The sequence below is a fragment of the Anoplopoma fimbria genome, chromosome 6, assembly GCF_027596085.1.
Source record: "Anoplopoma fimbria isolate UVic2021 breed Golden Eagle Sablefish chromosome 6, Afim_UVic_2022, whole genome shotgun sequence".
Taxonomy (NCBI): domain Eukaryota; kingdom Metazoa; phylum Chordata; class Actinopteri; order Perciformes; family Anoplopomatidae; genus Anoplopoma; species Anoplopoma fimbria.
In genome coordinates, this window is record NC_072454.1 from 23,864,358 (window position 1) to 23,890,064 (window position 25,707).

The 25,707-nt window shown below is 41.4% G+C and overlaps 1 protein-coding gene across 2 annotated transcripts; it reads right to left on the minus strand.

The window, feature by feature from the left end:
- Positions 1-191: 191 nt before the first annotated feature.
- marchf5 (membrane-associated ring finger (C3HC4) 5) lies at positions 192-25,315 on the minus strand. 2 transcript variants are annotated; one of them, XM_054599967.1, is made up of 6 exons: positions 24,882-25,315; positions 13,802-14,004; positions 3,673-3,803; positions 3,156-3,339; positions 2,430-2,581; positions 192-700 (listed from the first exon to the last, which is right to left on the minus strand). In XM_054599967.1, the coding sequence occupies exons 1-6, from the start codon at positions 24,923-24,925 to the stop codon at positions 584-586; spliced, it is 831 nt and encodes a 276-aa protein (XP_054455942.1). In that variant the 5' UTR covers positions 24,926-25,315; the 3' UTR covers positions 192-583. The 2 variants fall into 2 exon arrangements, with proteins under 2 accessions (XP_054455942.1, XP_054455941.1); XM_054599966.1 differs by having other exon boundaries at positions 2,430-2,596.
- Positions 25,316-25,707: the final 392 nt, after the last annotated feature.

The window sequence follows — 25,707 nt, forward strand, 5'->3', positions numbered from 1 at the left end:
TCAAATCTGCAAAATAACATTATAAAACAATCATTTATTATAATTATTATAAAACTTTATAATTACACATGCCCCGGATTTCTTTATTGTTTAAAATACAGTTAGTTTACAATAAGGGTTAGATATGGTGTTGTTGAAGCTCACCCACCAGACAGTCACACAGCTTTGTTCTGTGTTAGAGTGTGTGTGTGTGTGTGTGTGTGTGTGTGTGTGTGTGTGTGTGTGTGTGTGTGTGTGTGTGTGTGTGTGTGTGTGTGTGTAACTGCACTCTGATTGCAAAGCATGCTCCAGTCTGTGTCCACAAGTCTCATCAGTCTTCACCTCACGAAAGCGCTGGGAGTTTGAAAACAAAGTGTGGTGGCGGCGATGGCGGTGGGGATCTTAGCATGAATGTCTGCCATTGGTGCAGTGAGTCACTCCAGAACGGGTGCGGTGTGGGGAGGAGAGGGTGGTAAGTGTGACACCGATTCAACTGTTTCACCAACACTTCCTGCTCTTGAGTCTGATGGTTCATGGCCCCCCCCTCCTCCTGCAGAGGTGTGTGTTGGTCCGGCCGGCCCCCTGTCAGGACCATGGAGCCTCCTCAGGCTTCCTCCTGCTCGGGGAAGTTGAGGATCTTGCGGTGAGCTTGCCTCTGGTACTGCTGCTGTTTGAAGTAGACCTTAAACGCCCCCTTGATGGCCACAAAGGCAATACCTCCCTGTAGGAAAAAAACAAAAAACACTGTGTTGAAAAGAGGGCTTAAAGAGCAGCTTCACTGTATATGTGGAAAGTGTCAAGGTGTGGAAAATCCCTTTAAATCTTGGACCTGATGTGTGGGAGCAGCCATGAACAGGAGTCTAGCTCACCTGAAGCAAACTGAATAATCCAGCAGGCAGGCTGCTTGAGGAAGCTCTCTTTAACAAACACTTACAGCTAAACATCTTAGCAATAAAACGGATTGGCTTCCACCTACTGTGCCAGCAACTCCTAAATTTTCATATAATTCCAAATCCTCAAGGACCTTCCAACCCTCTTCCTATAAACATATCTAACAGACAAGGACCGCCAACTTGAAACATGCTAACTTATTTCTTCTTTTCAGAGAAATGAGTTAATGTGCATATCGTCTAAAACAAAATGAGATAGAGCACATGAGGAAATGTATTTCTGTCTCCTTCAAAATGACTTTCAGAGTGGCCTCATATCCCATTGATAGTGTGCGATACTTTAAATTAGGACCCATGGCAAACATGAACTCAATAAATAGTTCCATCCATTAAAACTGCATAGCCGAAATTAATTTGACTTTGAATACATTCGTATCTGATATTATTTGAAAAGCACTAAAACAGAAACAAAAATATATATTGTTGGGAAGAAAAGGACTGACAGTCATGGAAAATTGGAACGATGAAATAAAGCACCTGCGAGACATGACATTTACAAAAGTAAAGCTCTGGGGTCAGCTGGTTGGAGCTCTAAAATAAAATCTACTAGTAGTATAAAAACTGAATTTTTATTTCTACAAGGATGTCGTGCGGGACTATTTCTTGGCCGTGTCCAGTAACCTTCTGAAGTCTCTTAGTCATCGTGAGTCACAGAGGCTCCATGAAGTCACTGCACCTGGCCAACTACGTTTGGTCTATTTGTTTAATTATTTGTTTAGATATTTACAATTGATTCAATGTAATATTTGTGATTTTTTTTTCTTCTGTAAAAAAAATCCCAAAGAGAAAGCAGAGACCGCAGAGGAACCAAATCATTAAATACTGTCAATGCAATGGAACTTTTGAAAAGGCCAACATGTTAATAACTCTGATTTGCCGTATAATATTTGTTGTTGTCGGGTATAAACCTTGCAATATCAATTTTGATGATTCTCGTTGTTTTCCTTTTTGAGCAAAGTAATAAATGTTCCTCTTTTCATGTGCTTTAAATTCTGTTTAAACTGGTTTGGATAACTTGCTCTAACCGGGTTGTGTCAGTGATGTCCTCGTTCCTCTGACATCACTGAGCTTTCAGTCAGCAGCAGCCAGTCTGTCACTCACAGCTCAGTAGATGAGGACAGAGTGTTCAGTGGTGTCACATGAACCACTCTGCTTACCTCTCTGTCCTCACCACTAGCTGAGTGGGGGGGGGGTTTCCTGTTCTGTTCTGTACCAATGGCTCATATTTTGCACAGTTAACACTGGTTGAACTGGCATCATTTATTAACTGGCATTGTTACCGTGTACGCTTCGAATGATAGGATGGAAACAAGGGGAGCATGTAGAAAGTAGCTCAACGCCTACATGGTGATTTATTTTCATGAATCATAATCAATCCTCTATAAATAAACAGCAGCAGATCTGGCTTGATTCAATCAAGTATATTTGATTGTAAAACTTTGACTATTATTTATTGATTTCCTGGATTGGATGCATGAGGAGTTCCTGGTTTGTACCCACCAGGATGGTCCTCTGCAGGTTGGAGTTGACGCTGCTGAACATGAGCTTCCCCACGATGGTGGCGATGGTGGGGAAGACCAGAGCGCCACACAGGATCCGCGTAGCCGACACGTGGTCCGCCAGGGGGCTGGCCTCTGCCGGGATGCGAGGAACTGGGCAGCCGATCCCTGCAGAGACGCACGGAGAGCAGCAGGGGGCCAGTTGAAACATGCATTCGTTTATTTCTACCTCAGAGGACAGCTCTATCAAGCAAAGAGTGATCAGTTCAACAAGCCTGAGATCTGGTGTGTATTTATTCATCTCTGATGAAATGAGCATAAACAAGTGGCAGTGATGCGTTGAGTGATTAATGAGCAGGTGGCAGCATGTCCAGAGTTACGTGGTGTGAAAAGACAAACAATACTGTTTCTGAGTAACCAACACCCCATATCCTGTGTTTAAAACTGGTTTTCTATCATTAGAGGTTGTGGCAATTCTGATTCTCATCCATAAATGGATCTATAATATTATGATAAAATGCTCATTTGAAATTGAAAAAAGAATTTGTTTGAGCTTTGAATTCGCATCCTGTTCATTTACCATTTACCAGCAGTGGAGGCTGTTCTCTAGCAGTTACGGCTCCTTCTCTTATCCACATCAACGAACAATGACAGCAACATTGGATTGAGGTAAACACTCCGCATTGCTGAATACATTTCTGAGCGCTACACAAGTGTGTGTCCTGACCTGGAAAGATGCTGTTGAGGATCTGCAGCTTGTTGGAGTACTTCCTCCACAGACGCAGGACGTAGTCCTCCCAGCGGATCATCTTGCCGAGGATCAGCATGACAGGGATGGTGGGCAGGCCGATGAGCAGGAACAGAGGGTCGGCCCGCTCCATGACGTCCAGGCCCTCCTTATGGCCCACCACCTGGAGAGCAGAGGGGACGGTCAGAATGGAAAACTACAGCAGAGGAGGTAAACTGGTTGACTGTCACTTACAGATAAGAAAGAATCAAACGAGGGAGGAATAGAGGAGTATAAAAATTCTGTTGTGACTTGACCAGTACTATATCAAACCACATGCATTTTAACTGCAGTTTTATAAAAATTGATTATATCCAAACAGAAATACATGCATGACTTGCAAAACTGCTTTTTTTTAACTATCGTTTCATTTGCCGGCGCACAGGAACAGTCAAAGTCACAACCCTAACCCGACTTTCATAAAGCAAAACCTCTCAGGAGGGATCATTGGTCACACCTGCATGACAGTGACGGCTCCGTAGGTGACGGCAGTCCAGTAGATGGAGCCCACCATGATGCCGGCAGCGGCGAAGGGGCCGGCCTTGGAGATGAGCCGGTCGGCCAGGTCCAGCACGTAAACCACGGGACCTGAGGGAGGAAAACAGCTCAGAGTGAGGACATAACAAAAAGAAATGTTCTTAGCACTGTATTGCCCAACTTGAGGCCGACACACATATTGGATCAAACTCCCAAAAAACAATAACTATACATCAGCTGTCTTGTCATCAACAATCTTGATGTACATCCCTAAGGTTTTATTTTTTAGAAGAATTTGGACCAAGCTGCATCCTGAGTGGGACGTTTTACAGTGTGTAAATCAACTTGTCAGTGCTCTCCTGTGGACCACTAAAAGGCCGGTTTAGATATCAAGCTCTAGCTCTGTAAAAGTTCAATTCAACAGCCCTGTTTCTGTACATAACTAATCTGGCTCGCAGGATGTAGAATCAGCGTATAAGCCGTCATTAGCCGCCTGTTTAGGACGGAATTCTACTCCTCTTCCGCTATCTATTATGCAAGAGCACCGTCACTGCATTTTGAGCTTATTGTGATTGGTTTAAAGAAACAAACACAACTCCGAGTGTGATGGGTTAAGGCCGAAATGAGTTTTTAGATAGATTTGGCTACGTAGTAGTTCCCTATTGATGTCACAGTTTGCCTTTTCACCATATAACACTATTTCATTTTTTCAAGGTCAGAAATGTATGAAACGAAAACACGTACTTTGTATTTATTCAGCAATATTCGGATAATTTTTAATGGACTGCTTTAATTCATTTTTTTTTTTATTTAATCCCACTGAATCAGAGCAAATAGGTTTACGTAACCAGACATGAACATCCCGTCACTGGCAAACATTCAAACACATCTGTGCTACAGTGCCAAAGAACAGTGTGTGAGTATACAGCAGGGGTCACGAGACTCATGCAGGCAAAACAACCACTGGAACAGGAAAAGCATCCAAACTCAACACTTTATAAGTCTCATTCATCTACAAAAAGAGGATCAAGTGTGTGAAACTTAAGCTGGCAGGTAAAGTGACACGCCGTGACCTGTCACCACAAAGTTCCAGTAAAGAGTAAAAGAACTGAGGACACAAGGAAGCTCGCACTAAATAACAATCATAGGGTAAGGCAGCCTTCCAGTGCCACAGGAAAAATGACAACAATGGAGTCATGTGAAAGTTGAAGAAGAGAGACTATGTAATAGAAGGTGTGCACCATTCCTGACCTGCTTCAGAGTTATTGACAGACAGGGAGGAGCTTCTCAGCCAGGTTCCACCTAGATGTTAAATAAATAAGCTGACATGTAACATGTAAAAAGGAATAATCTGAAGTCCAAATGTGCCTTCAGAGGAGCTACGTCCCTGTCTGACACCAGGAGCAGGACCTTGAAAAAAAAAAAATTCTCCTCTGTGGCATTCCAGGCTGCCTCGAGGGAAATCATGCAATATTTACAGGAAAGCAACCTGGTTTCCTCGCTCAGACAGACCCATCCACATCCTATTAATAACTAGCCCAGGAGTCAGAGGGAGGAGATCGGGGTGGGGACGCTACACACATCACAGCACTGGGCCTCTGTGTGTAGCAGTGCTGCAGTAAACCAACTGCAGGATCACAGCCACACAGAGCAGTCTGGATCTAAAGACCGAGAAAGCCACATTTATCAAAACACATTCTCACTTCTGTACAGGCTCATCAACGTGCGCCTACAGTTACAGAACATTTTCTGCCAAAGTAGAAACAGTCGGGTATATTTCACATGAGATTTCTGTAATTGACCGTTTACTAAGCATTAGTCACTGCTAATACACAGATTTCTGTTCTCGCGGGGCAACTGTGCAGTTTACAGTGACAACAGTGGCAGATGTACCAGTTTAAATTCTTAAATAGTTTTGACACAAGGAGTCCTCGGGCAGGCTTCTCATTTCTACCCTACGACGGATGACGATCAGCTGAATTGGCAGCTGTCACAGGCAGATTTTTATCAGCTACAGCTAGCTATGTTGTCCATGATTTGGTTTAAAAAAATGCTAGCTCCGGCTTACTGTTTTTATAAACAGCGTAAACAAGTAATGCGGTGTACAGCTGGTTAGTCCTAGTAATATACTATAGGTATGAGGAGGAAAAATCTAAAGATCCGACTGCTTGCGTTTTCAAGTTTGACTTTTAACGTTACAGGAGTAACAGGCTATAAGGAGGGGGCCTAACACCGTGTTTGGCAAACATGACACTGTCTTGGATAACAAGTTTGTCTGGGGTTCCTGGATTTTGAACTTCCTCAACTCTGATAGCATCCAGGACCCACGCGGCGGGAATAATACTAGTACACAGCAGATGTGCTAGTTATTAACAGGACCACAAATAATAAAGTTACTGTAAATGTACTACTCACTGCAGTGTGGTAAGCTAGTTAGATGGACATGCTAACATTGAAGTTTATGATCAAATCTAAAGCTCGACAGCTTTCAATAACAAGAAATATGTAAGGACTTGTACTTCGATTGATACCTACTTATGATTATGATTTTGAAACCATGTTTTCAGGGGCTTTACTACAAGTTCTGACAAACGTATAAATAAATGTATTTACGAGCAAAGTGGTTCAAATATCTTTCCAACAGGCTTTCTAAAAAAACACGCTAGTCTCTTGAGAAGTATGACATTTATGATCACATTTTTAAAATCGTGATCTTGACACATGTCTTGTCTTATTGAGAAATGAAGCCGAAACGTGGCCTAAAGAACAGTGCTGAGTCATTGGTCCTTGTGAAAGCAGGACTTGGTTCAAAAACACTTTCCCCTCTGGACGTGTCAGAAGCAGATTGATAAATGTATCATCCCATTTAATTTAAGCTACATGGATGTGGTACAGGGAGTAAAAGAAAACAGGTCGACCTTGTAGCACCACGGGCCTCCATCACTTAACGTTAAAGGACGACTGTGCTGCAGTTGGTAACAGGCTGTTGGCAAGGGGATTACTGGCAGAGCTGCCCAGTCATCCTATGAGACGGACAGATTTAATGCAAACACCTGAGCAGATACGTTTTCACGAGCCCGCAGAGGAAATCAAAGCGGTGAGACCAAACTGTAGCTACTACATTCACATTAGCCTTCACACAGAGTGTAAAATAAACCCAGCAGCTTTCTAAAATAAGTCTCTGTGGAAACCCATAACCCCAAAATATCCAGTCGGGACATAAGACAGACTTTATCAAGCTGTTTGTACAGTCAGGCCACCCTGAGGCTGTTACCCATAAGTACTTGACTCGAGTTGTATACAATTCAACCACTGTTACCTGTGCACCCATTTCTGCAGCTGAGTGCATTCACTCTATAAAGTCTTTCTCTTTAGACAGCAGTGCTCCAGGCCACTTGTTGAGGAATGAACCCAAAAGCAAGCAAGAAGTATTTGGCACTTTTAAAGCTACTTAGCACACAACGGAAATATCTCACATATATTTTATAGTACTTCTTAACACAGAAGCTCTCTCTCGTCCACTGCCGGCCTTTTGATGCTTTCCAGAGCTCTTTTTTTTATTTTTTTACTGCACCTGTGTTTTTCGCCAATCGGATTGATCTCGCGTTGCTTGAGCACATTAAAATGGCATATTTTGATGACAGCGTTGGATTCTCTTCCTCCTTCTCCCTGCCCAAGCATTACGCCACTGCCCACCGGAGGGAACTGGGTCGCCCCTTAATGGCCGCTGGCAGGATGGAGGGCTGAGCAATTCATTTCAGCCCCTGGCAGCAGATTCCATAATTAAGATAATTAAAAAGAAGGGGGGGGGGTGAAGGACAGAGGCAAAAAAGTGCAATTCCTCAGTAGTGGGCATGCATGCTGGCACACTGTTCCAGCTGGCTTGTTTACTCTCTCTCTCTCAAAAGAAAAAGGAGAAGCAAGGACACGCCGTCCTCAGAGTTATAATGCGGGCCAAATTGGCATGATATGCTGGCTTTGGCTGTGCAGCAGGTGCTGGTGGGAATAGGGCCAGAACAGAATATATATCTACCCTATTCTTTAAAGGGCTGCAGTGCTGCTATCTGCGGCGCCACAAGTTGGTAAAAAATAATCAAAACCGGGGTTAATATAGAAAGGTGATCTGTGGCAACCGCACATCTGATCCGGCGGCAGACAGGGATCTCACCCTTGGAGCCACACATGAGTAATGCCCTTCAAGCTGCTAGAAATGAGCTGGCCTCAGCAGCAACCCTGAGAAAAATAACTACCGTGGCGGCTTCCAAACAGTGATCCCTGTCTCTACCTGTCCACAGCTTCGCCTCCATCACCCAAACAGAAATCTGTCATCCCCGTGTCGTCACCAATCTGTGAAATTGCAATTATTCTGAGGGGCTGATTAGAGCTGCTGCAAATGCCACCGTTTTTGCAAATAAAATTGAATCCGTATACGTACCTGAGCATACCTTGAAACTAAATACGATACACATAGAGCAATTGGCTGTCTTCACAACAAAGGCATGATAAAACTAGGTAGCATTGTCTAAATGACTGTAATAAAGAATAACAGAATGGGGAAGGAACACTGCAGCACTGATGCAGCAAAACAGACAACGCTGTCCTCCTTCCGCTCACTTTGAAGTTCACTAATGCCCACAGTATCCTGCAGCTAGAGACTGGAACTCCTCCGACAGCACAAATAAAATCCCAGCTCAGAGGTTGAATGGATTTACTTTTTCTGCGTTAGTAATATTCCTATTATTCATCAGGCATGAAACAAGACATATTACCCTCTAAATGCTTATCTCACTGAGTATTGGAAAAGTACCTAAAAACTAACAAAACAGAAACAATGAGTTAAAACCCATCTATTTGGTAATCTAAGTAAGGCTGACATGTTAATCGGCATGCAACCTTTGCATGTGGTACTCTTGCGGTAGAGGATCGGGTCTGAGGCACATCCTGTTCCTTAAAAAAAATAATCTAGAAATGTCCCCATCAAAGACCTGAGTATTAATGATGGGATGTCACAGGGAAACACTGGAGGACAGCCGTGATCTCACAGATTCATCGGCAGAGCGGCAGCCTTACTCCACTCCTCTCCGCTCTGCTCCGTCAGCCTTTGATGAGCTGCTCCGTCAGCTCCTCCCACCGTGACCCAATTTCACTCCCACTCCCCTCACCCAGACACATTCAGCATCTCTGCACGGCTCCATCGCCGTCTGACACTTGCTAATGGGATTAGAGAAAAGACACCTTCCCCTGTGGATGAAGACCCTCCCAGGCCAACGCAACAGGCTCTGCGTATATAGCCGACCATTGCTCAACTTCCTGTCCTTATACATTGAGCTGCTGGGGGACAAAATAACCTTTTTGGTTTCCAGAACAACGTGGCTGGAATTCACTTGACTTCAATGGTTCTGGCTTTCGCACTTAATAAAAACGGCACCAATCAAGCTGTTTACCGGCTACAGTAAATGGTAGGTTTAATGAATTAACCAGGAGCAGCAAAGGTTGCAAATAGTTGCCATGATGTTGACTGTTGACTTGATGTCCAAAGTATTCAAACGGTGTTGGTACTATGGGGTTACACATTTAAACAAACAAGCTTCGAGACTTTGGTCTAAGAGTAATTCACAAAGCATGTTGTTGCTAATGAGCACTGGATTAACGGGAAAGAAACCACTGTCTATCTGTAGTTATTTTGTACCTCACGCTCCGATGTAATAACAAATATTTTATTTCCTATTCACAGACCGGTTACCTGTCAACCAATCACTGTAGTAATAAAGGCTTTACCGAAAAAATAAAAGCTTCATTCATGCTTTATTTTTTTACATGTCTATTTATTCTGTTTAACCCAGTACTGCAAAGTTGCAGATAAATAATTTGATTCCAGTGGTGGCTGTTTAGTAGTGATGCGCAGGTTGAGTACACAAAGTCCTCATCTACATGTCTGTTGACAAAACAGAAGAGTTATATTCATTGAAGACCGTTAATATAGAAAAAAAAAAGGCTAATTTATTTAATCAGATGGATAACTTCATTGAAATTGAGGATTTTGTTTGAGGATATTCCATTTTAAGGGTGATTACAACAAAAAACATGCAAAAAGACATCCAAAGCTAGGTTTTAAAACCTTAATCGAAGCTTTGAATTTAAAAAAATAAAAAAATAAATGAAAACAAAGACATTCGGTACAGCCTGGTAGTCACTGGGCCTCATTTATCAATATCTTCCTGTGTTTGTTCTTAAATTAGTTTTTAATGAGAAAGGTCAGAAGAAAAGTATGTGCGTCAGATTCACTACAGGTTCTTAAACCGCAGGATTTTTTGTACCCGTGTCTAATAATGATGAATCCCATTGTCAATTGTTAATTTAAGGTGTGGGCCAGTTGATCATAAACGCCCTGCCAATCCCCTTAAAGAGCATGAGACAGCAGGGGCGTGTGCGAAGAGAAAGTTTTAGAGAATTAAATCAAGAACGCCCAAACAAAAGCCTAAAGAGGGTGGAGCACCGGAACAGAGTTTATAATATTAAGTAGTCAAAAAATCAATAATCAAGTACAAATGATGATAAATTGTATTGAAATAAAGTGTTGAATATAAATTCTGTCCATAATAACTGATATAAATGACATAAATAATGTTGGAAACCACACAGATGTAATTTAAAAACAAACATGTCTAAAACATTGAATCACAACTCAACTTTATATACACCGTATGGTTCTATCCTAGTTCAATACCTAGGGAGGGAAAACACAAACAAAACTAATACAAACTACTTTTCATGCCACAGAAGAGAGCTAAACGAATTGTAAAATGTTTGTCTTATTACGAACCAGCAAACACACTATTTATTCCCTTAAAGGCTTTAAAATGTTTTGATCTTGTTCATCTCAAAACCGCAGAGATATTGTACAAGGCACAAAATCAATAGCTTTCTAAATGTGTTCAGAGGCTTTTTGAAATTAGCGAGAGCCAGTATGAATTTAATTGAATAGGCATGTTTAAATCAAATAATTAAAAACGTGCTACAAAATGGCTCTGTGCTGACATCGGTGTACCGCCAATTTGTTGTGGTAGCGTTGCAATCATAACAAAACATAACTGCTACTCGTACTTGGTTTACGTGTATGCGCCTGTTTAATCGAGACTTAAACTGAAGAGAAGCCAAGAAACCTTACACATGGCTTTAGGTAACACAGGCCTACGGTTGCTTATATAAAGAGCTGCGATGGTGGCAATAGACTGCTGTGTCATTCTCCAAGGGCGCCATCAGTCAGCAGATCAGCAACAGTAAAGAGGAAATTCCCTTTCAAAATAAACCACTGGTCCATCCATCACGATGTTATATTGCTGTTGTCCAAGCCAATTGAGCATTTAAACACATGACAAAAGGAACACAAACTTAGAGCGAGCCTCAGGAGCCGATGACCTTGAGGTTACGCATTTTATCTTCTGGACAACAACTCCTCACTGTTATAAAAAAAGAGCTGGCTAAGAATAACGACATAATGATGTGGCATGCTGTGAGAAAACAATGATGCAGCGTGTTTAAATCATTACTTTAAAAAGCTACTGTGTGTAACAGAGACTCAATTCATGTCTCTAAAAGCCAGAGCGTATGAGTGAGACTAACATGAGGCAGCACAAACATGTTTGTGAAAAAGTCAGATGAGTTCTCCTGGACTGAAATAGAAAAGATTTGCATTCAGTTTAGCTCGAGATTGAATATTAACCAAGAAAATAATTTTTAAAAATAAAATAATAAAAACAATACTTATTCGGTCCTCTAGAAGGTTATCTTTGATATCAGCACTGTAATCTGTTAGGATTAATAAAACCCCACAAACAGTAGGAGGGCAAGGTCCATAAATATCCATTGAATCCCTGACTGTTAAAGATTTGTTCTAATAAAGCCTGAAGTGCAGACTTCCTTGTACCATGTTGCTTGGCAACCAGTCAGGCATGGCTTCACTTGATTCAGTGAATCAATATACATGTGCTTACCCTTTTTGCTATACATTGGATACATAGTTGTTGAAAATGCACATTAATAATACAATATAAGAAGAAAAAATAAAATGCATTTACGCAGAGCAAACTAATTCTTTAATTTCCTCTCTTCAGTGAAACCAAAAGAATATACGCTAGCTTTCAGATTAGATTAAATGTCATAAGTAGGCTACAATCATTAGAACACTACAAACATTCAGGCTCCCTCGTGCGGCTCAATGTACTGCAGATTTAAATACATCTCCTACAACCCATCTGTGGATGCCAGTATTTAACACTACCAACCCATTTCAATACTCAATCATTTTGCAATGTCTCTTTCAGACATGCATCACATCCTCAAATAGTTGGAGACTGGTGTGTGAGCAGGCCTGTTGGAATGCTGTACTGGATGTTATTTCTTTTTATATGCATGTAAGGGTTGATAGAGCACTAATTAGCAGTCCTACTGGGACCTGTGAACCAATTAACACACCCTTAAATACAAAGAGGAACAGGCCTGGCAGACACATTCCCGAACACCAAGCAAACAGCCATGTGCCAATAATCAGCTCTCACAGAGCGATACAGAAATCTATCAGGAGGCGTTTAAAAGAAGCTGAGACGAAACATTCTGATTATTGAACCCAGAGTGACTGACAGCACAGTCTCGGTCATTATTAATATTCATGAACCGGTTTACCATTCGAGCCAGGCCTCCTGCAGACTAGCATTGTCTTGGGACCGGCTATTTGTCTCAAATTGCAACTTCTCTCTCTTTGAGGTTGAGCTGGCAGTGGCCCAGTGGCTGATGGGTAACCCAATTACAACTGTAGACTATTAACTTTAAATGTGTCCAGTCCATCCGCTTTTGGCATTTGGCAGCAGAAGGATAAAGCTATGGTGTTCTTTTTCGCTGTACCTAGAACATTTTTTGACAACAAACAGCATGAGGCGTGACGGGATCGGAGACTATTTTCTGGCTAAATAAACATGGACGTGTATGGCGTATGTTCACTAAATGAGTCATAGCTGGTGTTTGTGAACAATCGAAGCCCTCGTCACACTGACTCGTCAGGATAATTGAGGCAGCCACTTCTCTAAACTGCTGCTGGTCGATCAGCCAGGAGCTGCGCTGTATAACTAATGAGCGCCCTTCTGTTCCTTGTCAGGCTGAAAGGAAATATTTACCCAGATCACCACAGAACCTTCGCTGGTTTCGGAGTAAATAAACATGCACTCAGGGAAGACAAACTGAATTGCTCTCAGAGCTTCGGATAGAGTTGCAGGCGGCAGCTATTAAGAGCTCCCTCAAAGAGGAGCTAAATCCAGGAAGGGCAAGCTGGAAACTTTTGGCAGCTTCTCAATCTATTTTAGTGCTATATAGCATTATTCTTCACCGTGTTCGTATTTTAAACATCAATCACACACACTTAAAGACTGTGAGATTAAGCATTGTACTCCTATAACATTGCCAGAGTCACAATGGGCAGTTTAAATGAAAAAGAAAAAAGAGTTATTGTCTGTTCTTTATCATGCATTCTTCTTCCTTGTCAAAAGCTGCCGACAGTTCAGGTTGAGATTTGAGCGTTGTTAGGCTAGTAGCAGCTTTTGTAGGCTCAGGCCTCTAGCTTCAAACAGAGGTGAGGAGCGGGCTTCAGGTCTGTTAACCTCCCTTAACTCTTAAAACCAGACCTCGTAAGGATTTATACAACTAAAACATATATCACATGTGCAGTGGTACGGTCCAAGACCTGTAGACTGACTTTACATTCTTAATAAACCTGATCCTAAATTTGTGTATTAACTCTTCCATGAATAAGACACAGCTGGAGAAATTTGAATCTTACCTCATGAAGCTAAGCTAAAGTTCTGTGCAGCCACACTTGACTTCGGAAAATGTTACTGTAGGAATATTTGTCACCATAACATTTCCAAATTATTACAAATTTTCTGCAAAGCACAGAGACCTTGTTCTGGACCTGGAGCCCTTCAACCATAATTACTGATCAGTAATGAAACAACTTGGCCCTAAAAGAAAACACAAAGCTCAGCTAGGGCCACATTATTCTCAGGCCTCCAAGGTTATCTGCCTAGTCAGAGTTTTTAATCGTGTGAGATGCAACCCACCCAGTTTGGGAAAGACGATGAGGTATTCTGCATTGCATTGTGGGCAGGCCACGCGTGCCGTGCTGTTGCCCCGTTGCTTCTCGTCCACCCAGCGCTGCAGGCAGGCCTGGTGGACCCACTTGGTGGAGCCTCGGCAGCGACACGGGCGCACCCACTCCGCCGTGCGGTCATCTTCGTCTGTAGCGAAGCACACCCAGCAGCTCCTAAAAAAAACAAAAACACATGAAGACCATCAAACACATACACCCTGATAACTGAAGAAAAAGGCTGCAGATTATTAAATTAATCTGACATTTCTGGTAGTTGCATTAAATCCCAAATCCCCCAAAAGAAACCTGAGCTCCCCAGAAGCAACCAAATTTCAATTTTTGGGAGGGTAGAGTGGGTGCTAACCATTAACATCTCTAAGATTGCAATGAATTAAATATATGTTATACAAATTATATAAAACAAAATAAAAATCTAATGTCCTGTCAATGTTCATTTTAAATGCATGTGTTAAACTTGCACATGAGGTCTGATCTGAATATGGACTTTTAATCAGCTGCATGGGACTGTCAGCTAAATGTTGTTTTTGTTTGTAAGGAGGTTTTGTTTTTTTTCTTTTCTCATTGAGGCACGCGGGTATGAACATGTGTTTGTGTGTGGTAGACTGGAGGAGTGTGAGAAAGAGAGCAAGCAAGATTAATATAATCTAATGTCCCTTTTGAGTAAAAAGTCACTTCAAACATGATTCAAAAGGTTTGGCTTAGATCAGACTTATTATGAGTTCTTACCAAGAAAAGTGTTGGGCATTTTTGACCATTTAGGGAACAGCGATAGAATCATTCCTGATCAATACATAAACCCTATAGGCAAACAAGCCTTTATGCTGGACAAGCAGTCCATAACTGCCAACACAGCAGGAACTGTTCAATGCCCTCTCTCTAAAACAAACAGGCTCGTCTGGAAACAAGGCAAAGCATTTCCCGGGGATGATCTCTTAGATCGCAATGACCTAGCGTTTCTTATCAAAATCAATACCTTTTATATGTCTATATACAAACATGCACACACATCCCGAAACACACCCTACATAACACAATCTAATTGTAATCTATACTCGCAAACTCTTATTATTTCATCAACTATGTCATTGTAACTGCTTTTTGATATTGTCTGTGCGTCCGTCTTTAAGTCTGTCTTCCATTTTTATGTCACTATATGTATTTTGTTGTTTTTTTGTTGTCACATTGCATCACCTAAAACATTTTTTTTTTATAATTAACAAAAAGGTTTCCAAAAGGAGAAAAAAAACAGAATTATATAAAAATTTATTTGTGACATCAAAAGGTATAGAAGGAAGAATCAAGTGCTTTGTACATTAACAAAATATAATAAATCAATACCTTTTTGAACCAATATATTCAAAATAATTCCAACATTTACCGTACAGTTACGCTTTCTTTTTACTGAATATGACCCCTCTGCCTCTAGTTCGAGATACACAACTTTGCCTTTGGGACTAATCACATTGCTACTCAAATCTGAACCCGAGTCGTCCCAGTGTGAGTGCACACAATACTCTGATCAACCACACCTAGGATACGCAGTGAAAGCACAACGGGGCTTGGTTGCAGACAAACTAAGGACATGCAGTCTCTTGCGTGTGTGACATCCAGACAAATGCCTTGTTCTGGACTCAAGCCAAGCTGTATTTTAACATCCCCCTCCTGCCCACAAGCATCCAAACATATCCTCCCTCCTCTCTTCCCATATTATATCCTCCCACACACAGTGAAGGTCCTTCTGAGCGAACTGTTATTGCATTTAAATGAGGCAGGAAGAGTCCACCTCCTCAAACTTGTGCCTCCTCACTTACAGGAAAGGAGCCATTAGCATGTTGGGCCTGTCTGCTGTACCATCTCCCATTTAATTGGACTCCTTTTGAGAACAATACACCCGCTAGCTCCGTGTCAGTCCAACATCTGGGGAGGCAATCTGATATCCAAGTTCCCTGACCTTACCACAGTACATCTCCGACTGTGACATTATATTGCTTTTCCATAATTAATCAGCTCCATGCGACTGGCTGGAAGCTTCACTACCCCTGTGTCTCGCTGCATGGGGCTAAGTTCAAGAATCTAAACCAGTGACATTCTTATTTTAGCTGTTACATACTTGAAAATGGTCATAGGTTAGACCTGAATAATTTATTTAAAGAAAATCAGCAACACTGGGCCGTGAATACTACAGCCAAGTTCCTAGACTATGACTAAGGTGTTCCATCGGTTCTAGTAAAAATTAGAAAACACAGTGATAATTGTTGAAATGGAGAAAAAGAAGCAACTCAACTCCAAAATGTCAAGTTTTTCCTTTAAGTCGCATTCACATTCATTATGCCTGGGACTAGCTTGTTGCTAGGCGATCCACTCATGTTTAGGGGCTGACCGGCTGCTGCCTTGGACCCATTTACAGCCTGACTATATGCATGTGACATTTAGGTTCTCATTTTCATAATTACACTGAACCTTGAACAGTTGGCATTTCACTAGATGGATGAAACAATCATTAGTCCACACACTCCTCCCATAAACCCTGGCATGAATTCAATGAGGAGCGACAACTCTAATAGAGAGCCATGTTCTTTTTCTTCTCTTAGGGTGTGATTATGTATATTCTGATTATCATTCACGTTAGGACATTTCTGTGGAAAATATCTGGGGAAAAAAGCCTGGCTGAGTATTATTCACGAAATCCAGGGAAAAGCAAGCGTACATCATAACCTCCAACAATACATATTGCAGATGAAGGTTAATCTGTCACTAACTTTACTGCAATAACACAATTTTAACTCGGCTCCAAGTCCATCCATTCCATGACAATCATGCCAGGCTGGTTTCAAACTGGGCCGGATCCAGGTTGACAAGTACCAGACAGGCCAGTATCTCTCCTCTGACAGGGTTTAGACAACTAGCTGCCTGTGTCGGACCTGATTAGATGTATCTAGAGTTTACTGTTCCATTTCCTGTCCGTCACAGGTATGCCTGGAATGGAGGAAACCAGTCGCTTTTTCACTCTCACTAGGAAGTAGGAAATGTGCCTTACCACATAAGAAATATTTGAAATATCTAACTGTGGTATGACCTACAGCTTGAATCCCTAAACATACTAATAGGATTCAGAACGTCCCATTTCCTTTAAATGCATTTTTAAGTGTGGAAAATGTCTGGTATGCTTACGGACAAGCCTGTGACCATAAATATTCTGCCAGCTTTTTTCACATTGCCCCAGCGAGTTGGTGCATAAAACCCTTGTTTCACTCACATTTTGATTTCAATTGACATCTGTCGGGACAATTAGGGAAGACAGATATGTCTGGATGTCTGCGATAGGTTTCTGAAGAGGTAGTGACACTAGTATAATTTGAGTGGTGGTAACCACCATGTCACACTGTGGCAGAGAAATCAATGTGCTAAAAATGGCAACCATGGCCCGAAACTGCCTCTTATGAGAAAAACAGTAAACAAAATGCTTTTTGGAGAGAGATGTTGGTGGACTTTCTAGTCACTACAAAGCAAACTTTTCTTGGTGCCCACCAGAAGCAGCCATTTATTCAGTGGTTAGCTCAGAGAATCCCCATAGTACACCATGTATATTTTTACACTCCTGCCCCCACAGTTGAATAATGGATGCCAAAATCTGTGGCCTTCTGTCATCGTCATACTGAGGTCTAGGTGTGCTCTGTTACCGGGACCACAGGGGAGTAGAGGGGGTATTCTGTGAAAGACTTTGGACGGCCAATTTGGATTATTTGCTCGGGTTGCTGCCTGCCTGCAACGGATGATTTTTCCAATACTCCCCTGGTGCTGAATAAAACATGACGATGCAGGAGAGGAGCCTTAGGGTCGAGGCGCTCAGGTGACATGGCCAGCTGAAGGACCGGGACGGGCACATGCGGTGAATCTAAGTCTGACGGAAACATTAACCCTCTACTCACACTTCTGTCTATGTCTACTGTCCTTGGAGCTGCAAACCTCCCATTAGCTTTTGACAGGTATGTAAGCCTGACACTACCTGTAATGCAAATTCACGCATTGTTTTGCACTGCAAGGTAGGATAAGGCTAAAAAAGACAAATACGCATCTTGTGGCCATTTCCTACACAGGGGTGGACATCCCCCATTAAAAAACAGCACAGAGATAGAAACTGAGGCAGCTATAAAACACGAGGATGCAAGGTTGCGTCGAGCAGAGGACAGATGTCTCCACAGGAGCAGGAAAGCGGAGAACAAAACCCAGCGCTCCCTTAGATTCACTGTCTCCTGTTCCTGTAACCCAGCCCTGCAGCATGACAGGACCTAATACAACAGCCCCGAAATGCTATCCTCTGTGCGAAACCTTAATCTGCAGCTCGCTGTTGCCTCAACCCTGTTTAACAGAACAGTCGGGCAGATAAGCCTGCGCTGCACATGCACAAAATGGTCTCCTACATATTATGCAATGTGTTCACAAAACACATTTACAACATATTTACATGACAAAAATGAAGGTGAAACCTTCAGACACATAACGATGACCGATGCTACCACACACCTGACACAATCCCCCTGTTACTGCTTAACAAGGTCTGGAACGTGTCCATAAAAATGTCCTTTTTAAGAACATGAGATCTGATGATGGCGAGTTGCCTGAACTACGCTGAAGCAAGGGGACCTGCCGTCTCAACCACTTACTTACATGTTAAACAGGCAAACTCCAGTGGGGTTTTGCAGTTTCCACAATGAAGCTTTAACTCACTTAATCCTAACCGATTGCTTTGAAACTTCAGGGGAGGCTGCCAGCAGTGTGTATCATCTTTTTCTTATTTCCACCTCAGCTGAGGACGTAATTTTGACAATCTAAGAAAAAGCAGAGCCGTATCATGACGTCACACAAACACAGGGAATGGAGCTCTGAGGGTGGGCTGTGGAGGAATACTGGACGACAGCGTGATTGACACTGTGTACAAAGATGAGTGTGACAGCATAGCAACTTTCTCATCATCTCACAAGTCAGGCTTGGTTCTTTGAGAAGAGTACAAGCGACCCCACAAAGAGTCCTTTCACTCAGCGGCGGTCACGTGACTGTGGGAAAACTGGAGGTTCCTTAACACAAAAGGCCGGGCACAGGAGCACTGGATGCTGTCCCACAGAGATATTAAAAGGAAGGTTATGGTCTAGGGGGGCTTCTCCATGTCTGACTGATTCTACTCAATCACCAACTATTCTTGTCCTTGTCAGTTTAACAACAACCCATGCTGTGTGCCACCCTGGAACAGTATTGTATCTAGGGGTGACCCCCAATAGCCAACTTTTCAATCTAAGGAGCCTGATTTGGGTGCAGTTGTCACAGTCATATCGTCGCAGTGGTAGAAAAATGGTTATGAAACAAAGGATTATTCCATTCTAGCTACATGGGGGTGCTGATTGTGTGATTTTACATAGAAGAGCTTGCTTCTCCCAATAAATAATGATGTATAGCCAATTTGTGTTTTAATATCAACTGCTAATAAATTTTTTTTGAAAATAACTCGTTTGCTTTCAAACTATCTCCATAAAGTGCATGAATAATTCACCATGCATGCACTATCCAGATCTGCTGGACCATTGGAGAAGCTTTTGGCCATATCGTTAGAAATGTAAAATAACTGGCAACCGTTTAAAAGAAGAAAAAAAAATCAAAGAATGCCGGTATTAGGCAGAGCATTCATATCAGAACAAGCACTTTCAGAGTACTAAATATATTCAAAATGTATGAATAATTCTCAAAAAACAGCAGAGGCAAGCCAGTGGAAACAGCCATTATTGCCGCTAGAAACTCTAGAAGGTTTCTCTATTGTTGACTGTCCCTTCGATTCCCTGATGTTTCCCTTCTGTCTTTGGATTGGTGTTTACATCAACGATAAGCAAGCATGCTAAGACACCGTGTCTGTTTTGGCTAGTCTGTCTGTCTATTCATCTCCGCTAACTGATAGCATCGCCACTGTTCACCAAAATACAGAACAAACAGCGCTTAAAGGTGATCAATGAGCACACAAAAAAGAAACCTACATTTGATGATATACAAGACTTGAACAAACTATGTACATCCTTAGTCAGGGACAACCCTAAACATATACAACTATCAGGAGTCTGCGATTAGTACCTTTAACAATTTATCTAATAATTATTATTATTTAATAATCTTATTAAAAAAAATTGCAATTTACTACAAAAAACTGCAGCTTCTAAGCTTACAACATTTGAATCAACACCTTGTAGACAGTGTCAACAATGACATTTGTTTTGCAGTTATTGAATGTATATTTTATTATCATATATACAATAGTGAGTGATATTTAAAAAATAAATAAACAGAAACTGACTAGAATTCAGTATTCAGGGAGGTGTGTTTATGTTGTTTATCAGTTATTGACAAGTGAGTTAAGTTTGTTTAGTGAGTCCACTAACAGAGGAACCTCTCATCTCTATGACTGCGTCAGGCTACTCCATAACAAACTTGTGTACTATTACAACCTACAGTGCTAGGTACTGTGGCCTCTATCACATGAACTTGTGAACAGGAGTCCAGGAACAGGTGTTTGTTTACACTTTGATCGGCCCACAAGTGGCTGGCTTCCAAAGTTAAGAAGACTATAACCATACAACTAGTAGAGGATCGATAAATCTGTCTCTATGATGTCTCTAGAGTCACACATAATGTCTCACACATAATGTCCACAGGTAATGTTTTTGTCTTAAATATTCTAGGAATTTTATTATGCCGTCTGTAAATGCTAACAGTATAAAAAGTTACAAAGCATTGAAAGAAGGTTCTATGATACAACCCAGAAATTGAGGCCAATAAGGTAAACTGGGTGGCCTTCAGTTATTAGCTTGATGTTTAAATCACTCAAGCGTCATGCCTGCTAGCTAAACCACCTAGCTAAAGACATGTCACTTGGTGTGACCTTTCACTGAAGTTAAGGCCATGCACCACAGGTTATTTCTGCCAGCTGTAGGTTACCAAGAAGTGACAGGGCAGCTGCTGATCGGGTATTATTTTCAATTTAAAATAAATCCATAATTTAGCATATCATAAACCTAATATATGAGAATATGTAGGTACATTTAATCCCACTTGTTCACTCATCTACAACCAGTAAGTGTATTACTGCGTCACTTAACTATTAAAAAGCCATTAAAGACCAGAAAGACACATGTAAAAAAGGGTAACATTAGATTGAAACGCAAAAAAAGTTTAGACTGCAATCAACTACAATTACATAAACTATAGACAGATTAACTATTACTTTGTCTCATCCTTTGTTAGAATCAGGAATAAATATTATCAGGATTTGACATAATTGTGTTGATCCTACTTCATCTGCATTGTGATCACACAAGAGTAGAATATGTATAAATAACTTTGAGCTGTAATTCAAATTTTATTATTATTAAGTTTTTTACGTTTTATATTTAACAAAACAAATGAACATCTCTTTCTCAGGATTAAAGAGAGCCTGTAGACACTGACAACCCCCCAATCATAACAAAATTAAATAAATACATGGCTACAGGGTCAATCATTCTTAGCCCTCATGCGCACACACACACACACACACACACACACACACACACACACACACACACACACACACACACACACACACACACACACACACACACACACACACACACACACACACACACACACACACACACACACACACACACACACACACACACACATATTCATATACTCATTCTAACAGAGAAGAAAGGGATCAGCGACTTGGACAACAAAAGCAGACGAGAAAAATAGTAAAACGAGGAGGTTGTGTTTGAGCCAATAAAAAGGTCAGGCTGAATTGAAATGTGTCCCCCACATCTATTTGTGAAACACTGCATTGCAGGGGCAGCTGGCTGCTTGTGGCAGGCCCAGATAAGAGCGTGTGCCGAGCCCTATGTTTGTTAGCGATACAGGCTGGGTAGACAAGCAAGGGGACATGACATACATCTTCCTGCTATCAGCTCCTCAAACACTGCCAGGGGTTATTGCGTCTCCGACACACCATCAGCACACGGCTAAAGAACAATTCAAAAAGCTTAAGTGCCCTCCCTTTCTTTCCGCTACTGTACCATGTGCTGGGGAAATGGTTTCAGAGTCCAAAGTTCAATATTGACAGAAAGTGCTGCCTCTAAATGCCTACCGATGCCTTTTAGTATGCACTGCACGAGCTATCGAATGCCAGCAACTATCGTGAGGGAGACGGCAGACCAATGTGCTTGGTGGACCTAATGTTGCAGCATCTGCTCACCACTGATGACACAGAGGACGGAAAATTCTGCTCACATATGATATAACGCTTGGAGGAGAGCCATCGTGGCTTTGTCTGACTTTAAGAAAGTGAACCCAAACATATCTATGAACCCTTATGTTAATACTACATACTGAATAAAGGTGGGTATGCATCAGTTGTGAAAAATGATTGAGGTTTATCTAGTTCAAATCATGACATCTCATCTTACTCTGCAGTGCTTGTACAGCCACGTCCAAGTTTGCACTTCAATTTTGTGTTTTACCAGGCATTTGAACGGAATGAGCTTTGTATCTCAAAGTACTAACTGTATTACACATTACCTGCAAATTCAATCATATTGAATTTTGTATCGAGTTCATAACATGGACTTCAGTTACCCATCCCAACTATTTTGAAGCGAGGAATTGAATTAGCTATATTTTTCCGAACAACGCACATGTCAATACAACAGAAGCAGGAGAATAACACTCTGCATATCATGACTTGCACTTTCATAAATTACCATTTATTGGGAAAAACATACTGATAACAAACAAAGATGGCATCAACTTCATCACTTCAACACCTACTTCCATCCTGACAGAACTCCAATATCACATTTGATCTAGCAGATTCACTTATCTTGTTTTGGAACTGCATTATGATCAATCAGAACTGTATGTGATGGGTACTTAAAAGGTGTGAAAGCTTGCAAGTTAAAAAAAACAAAACAATGAAATTCCATTGCTTGTTCGACTCATTTCATAATTTAAATTCAAATCAGGGAAAAATGCCTTCTGTGTAGTTTTGTAACCATCAGGGGTGTTTTGCATATATAATTGAATAAATCTGCATCTTGCCATTTTAAATGGTCTTAATAATTGAAACACCCTGTTATACAAACCTTACTGAATCGTTATCTAGCATTCGTCCACATTAAGGTCAAATCATCCTGAACTTAGATTGATGATAGATTTTGTGTTTTGAGTTTCGGTGTTGTTGTAGCAACCCTTACGTTTACATGTGATCCCAGGCTGAGCTTTCTAGCATGGCCAATGATCTTCAGCTTGACCTTGGCAGGTAAGAACTTTCTGTTCCCACTGTATCTCTGATATTGCTTATATTGAGTTTCAAAATGGCAGGTCAATTGACATGTCTGATCCGATCAAGCCCACCAAAATGCTAACTGCTCACTCAATTAGCCTTGGTAGGTTAGACCCATCGATTCCACTTCTTACTTGGATGAGCTATATGAATTCAGACCAGTATAATTTAACCTAATGCAGTCTTTAAACTGGGTTAACTGAATACTGCAAATAAAAAGTATCAAAAAGTGAAATGTAACTGACAGCTCCAGACCTGTCCCTTAGGATCTCCCCCCTCCATGCGACCATTATACTGTTCAACCTGGAGCTCTGCATTCTGCCAAGCAAGACTTCAGTCTATCCAGAATGTTGTCAGACATCAGAAGACATGTTAGAACACCTTATGCCAGCTGTAAAACTTGCCACTGCAACACTTTCCAAGGGCTTTAAAGAGAATTCACTAACTTGTATCTGTACAGGCATTTGACAGCTATGACTGATTGTTTGACAGCATGAAGAAAAGCTAAACATGTTCAAAAAGTGTCAAATTAAACAAAATTCTCCCCAATGTTAGCTTTGCTTTTTTGCAGTCCGATGCTTGTATAGTTTTTATATAATCTAGGTCCATGATGCTTCATGTTTCAAACAGTGATTTTGCCCTTCCATATCCTCACAGTGCAGTTTTTATTCTGTTACTTTACTTTTTTCCCATTATTGTGCAGAGAAATTATTAACCTGTGTGACGACACAAACTGTGTTCAAACGCACAGTTCAGACATCTTATCAAATAACTGAAGAGTTACTTCATTTGTGGTTACTGTATGCACCAGTGCATGTTTGAAAATGAAAATGGTATTCAGAGTCTTATGTAACGAAAGATAAGCACATGGTTTACACATTCAGTGTCATAATGATTGTTAACTATGAACGTGGCGGCGCGGCTGTGGCATAGTGGAGAGCAAGGTAGTTCTCCAATCAGAGGGTCGGTGGTTCGATACCCGGCTTCGGCAGTCGATGTGTCCTTGGGCAAGACACTTAACCCCAAGTTGCTCCTGAAGGCTTGCCATCGGTGTGGACTGGATGATGAATGTTAGTTAGAGTCTGATGGTGGCACCTTGATGGTAGCCTGTCATCAGTGTGTGAATGGGTGAATGATATGTAATATACTACTGACTGTAAGTCGCTTTGGATAAAAGCGTCTGTAATGTAAAAATGACTAATGTAATGTAATGTAATGAAATACTGAAAAAAATAAACGTGACATTGTCATAATCTTATTAGATACAGCCTTCCACTAGCCTCAAGGTCAATAGTTATTAAGGCCAAATGTTTGAGAAAAGTAGCAGTTGATCCTCTGACCTTTAGTCCATTTTTGTGTAACAAGGTTAGGTTGAAAACAATATATTGAGTTAAGGTTCAGGCTGTGGTGTGTATATATATATATATATATATATATATATATATATATATATATATAATGTTAATGAGAATGTGGACATAGTGATGTACAGTTAACGTTTTTGACGTCACTTGATGCAGAAACGGTGTTGATCATTAGACAGAAGGAGGACGTCCTGTAAACGGAGGTAAGGTCAGCAGTCCGTGTAGTTACACGTCCATCTCTGTCTACCGTACTGGTTTCACGTTAAGCTACGTAGCCACCATTAGCATGTTAGCCTTAAACTTGAACTCACCTGTCCAGATTCTGCTGCATGGGCGCTGCACCCTCTTCCGCCATGACCGTAGAAAAGCAAAAAAAACAGTCTTGTTGGCAGAGCAGATGGGCTGTTTTACAAGTAAAACATTAAAAGGCTGTTGATTCACTGCAGCTGTGGTTAGCTTTAAAGTGCTAGCTAGCTAGCTGAGGGAGCTAAAGCTAACTAGGCTACACAGGCCTGTGTGTTGATACGGCGAGTCAGCTGCAAATGATCCGATTGTTACGCATCAAACTATCCCCCTGTGCAGGTAACATCTATCTGCGACAGATACACTATCTCAGGTAAACACAACTCCTCTCTACACCGGCAGCGGACTCGGTTTTCCAGTCGTATAATCGCATTGGCGTGTCTGCCTGACTCCATTAGCTGGCCGCTGTGCGTGACCGCGTCATCAAAACAAGGACGGCGTCGCAAAGGGCACCATGGGAAATGTAGTTCCGTAGTGCCTTCCCTCCCTCTCATGACCAAAAATATCAAATTAATGTTCTGAATCCACTGGCAGATGTGTGCCACGGCTACTTGAAGACACAAGCCGTCATGAAGATGCACATCTGGCTTCAGAACTCTTCTAACAGCGGTAAGGTGTTTGAATAGGGGCTGCATTGGAATAATAATAATAATAATTAAGCCTTTATGACAAAGTGTCTGCTCCACACCTCTGCTGCTTGTCTTTACCTGGATATAAAAGTGTCTTTGTACTATGTCAACTCAATTGATTATGAGGCAATACACATCATGCTCATAGTAAAGCATACAAACAATGAGAGAGAGAAAGAGAGAGAGAGACTGTTACTATAATTTA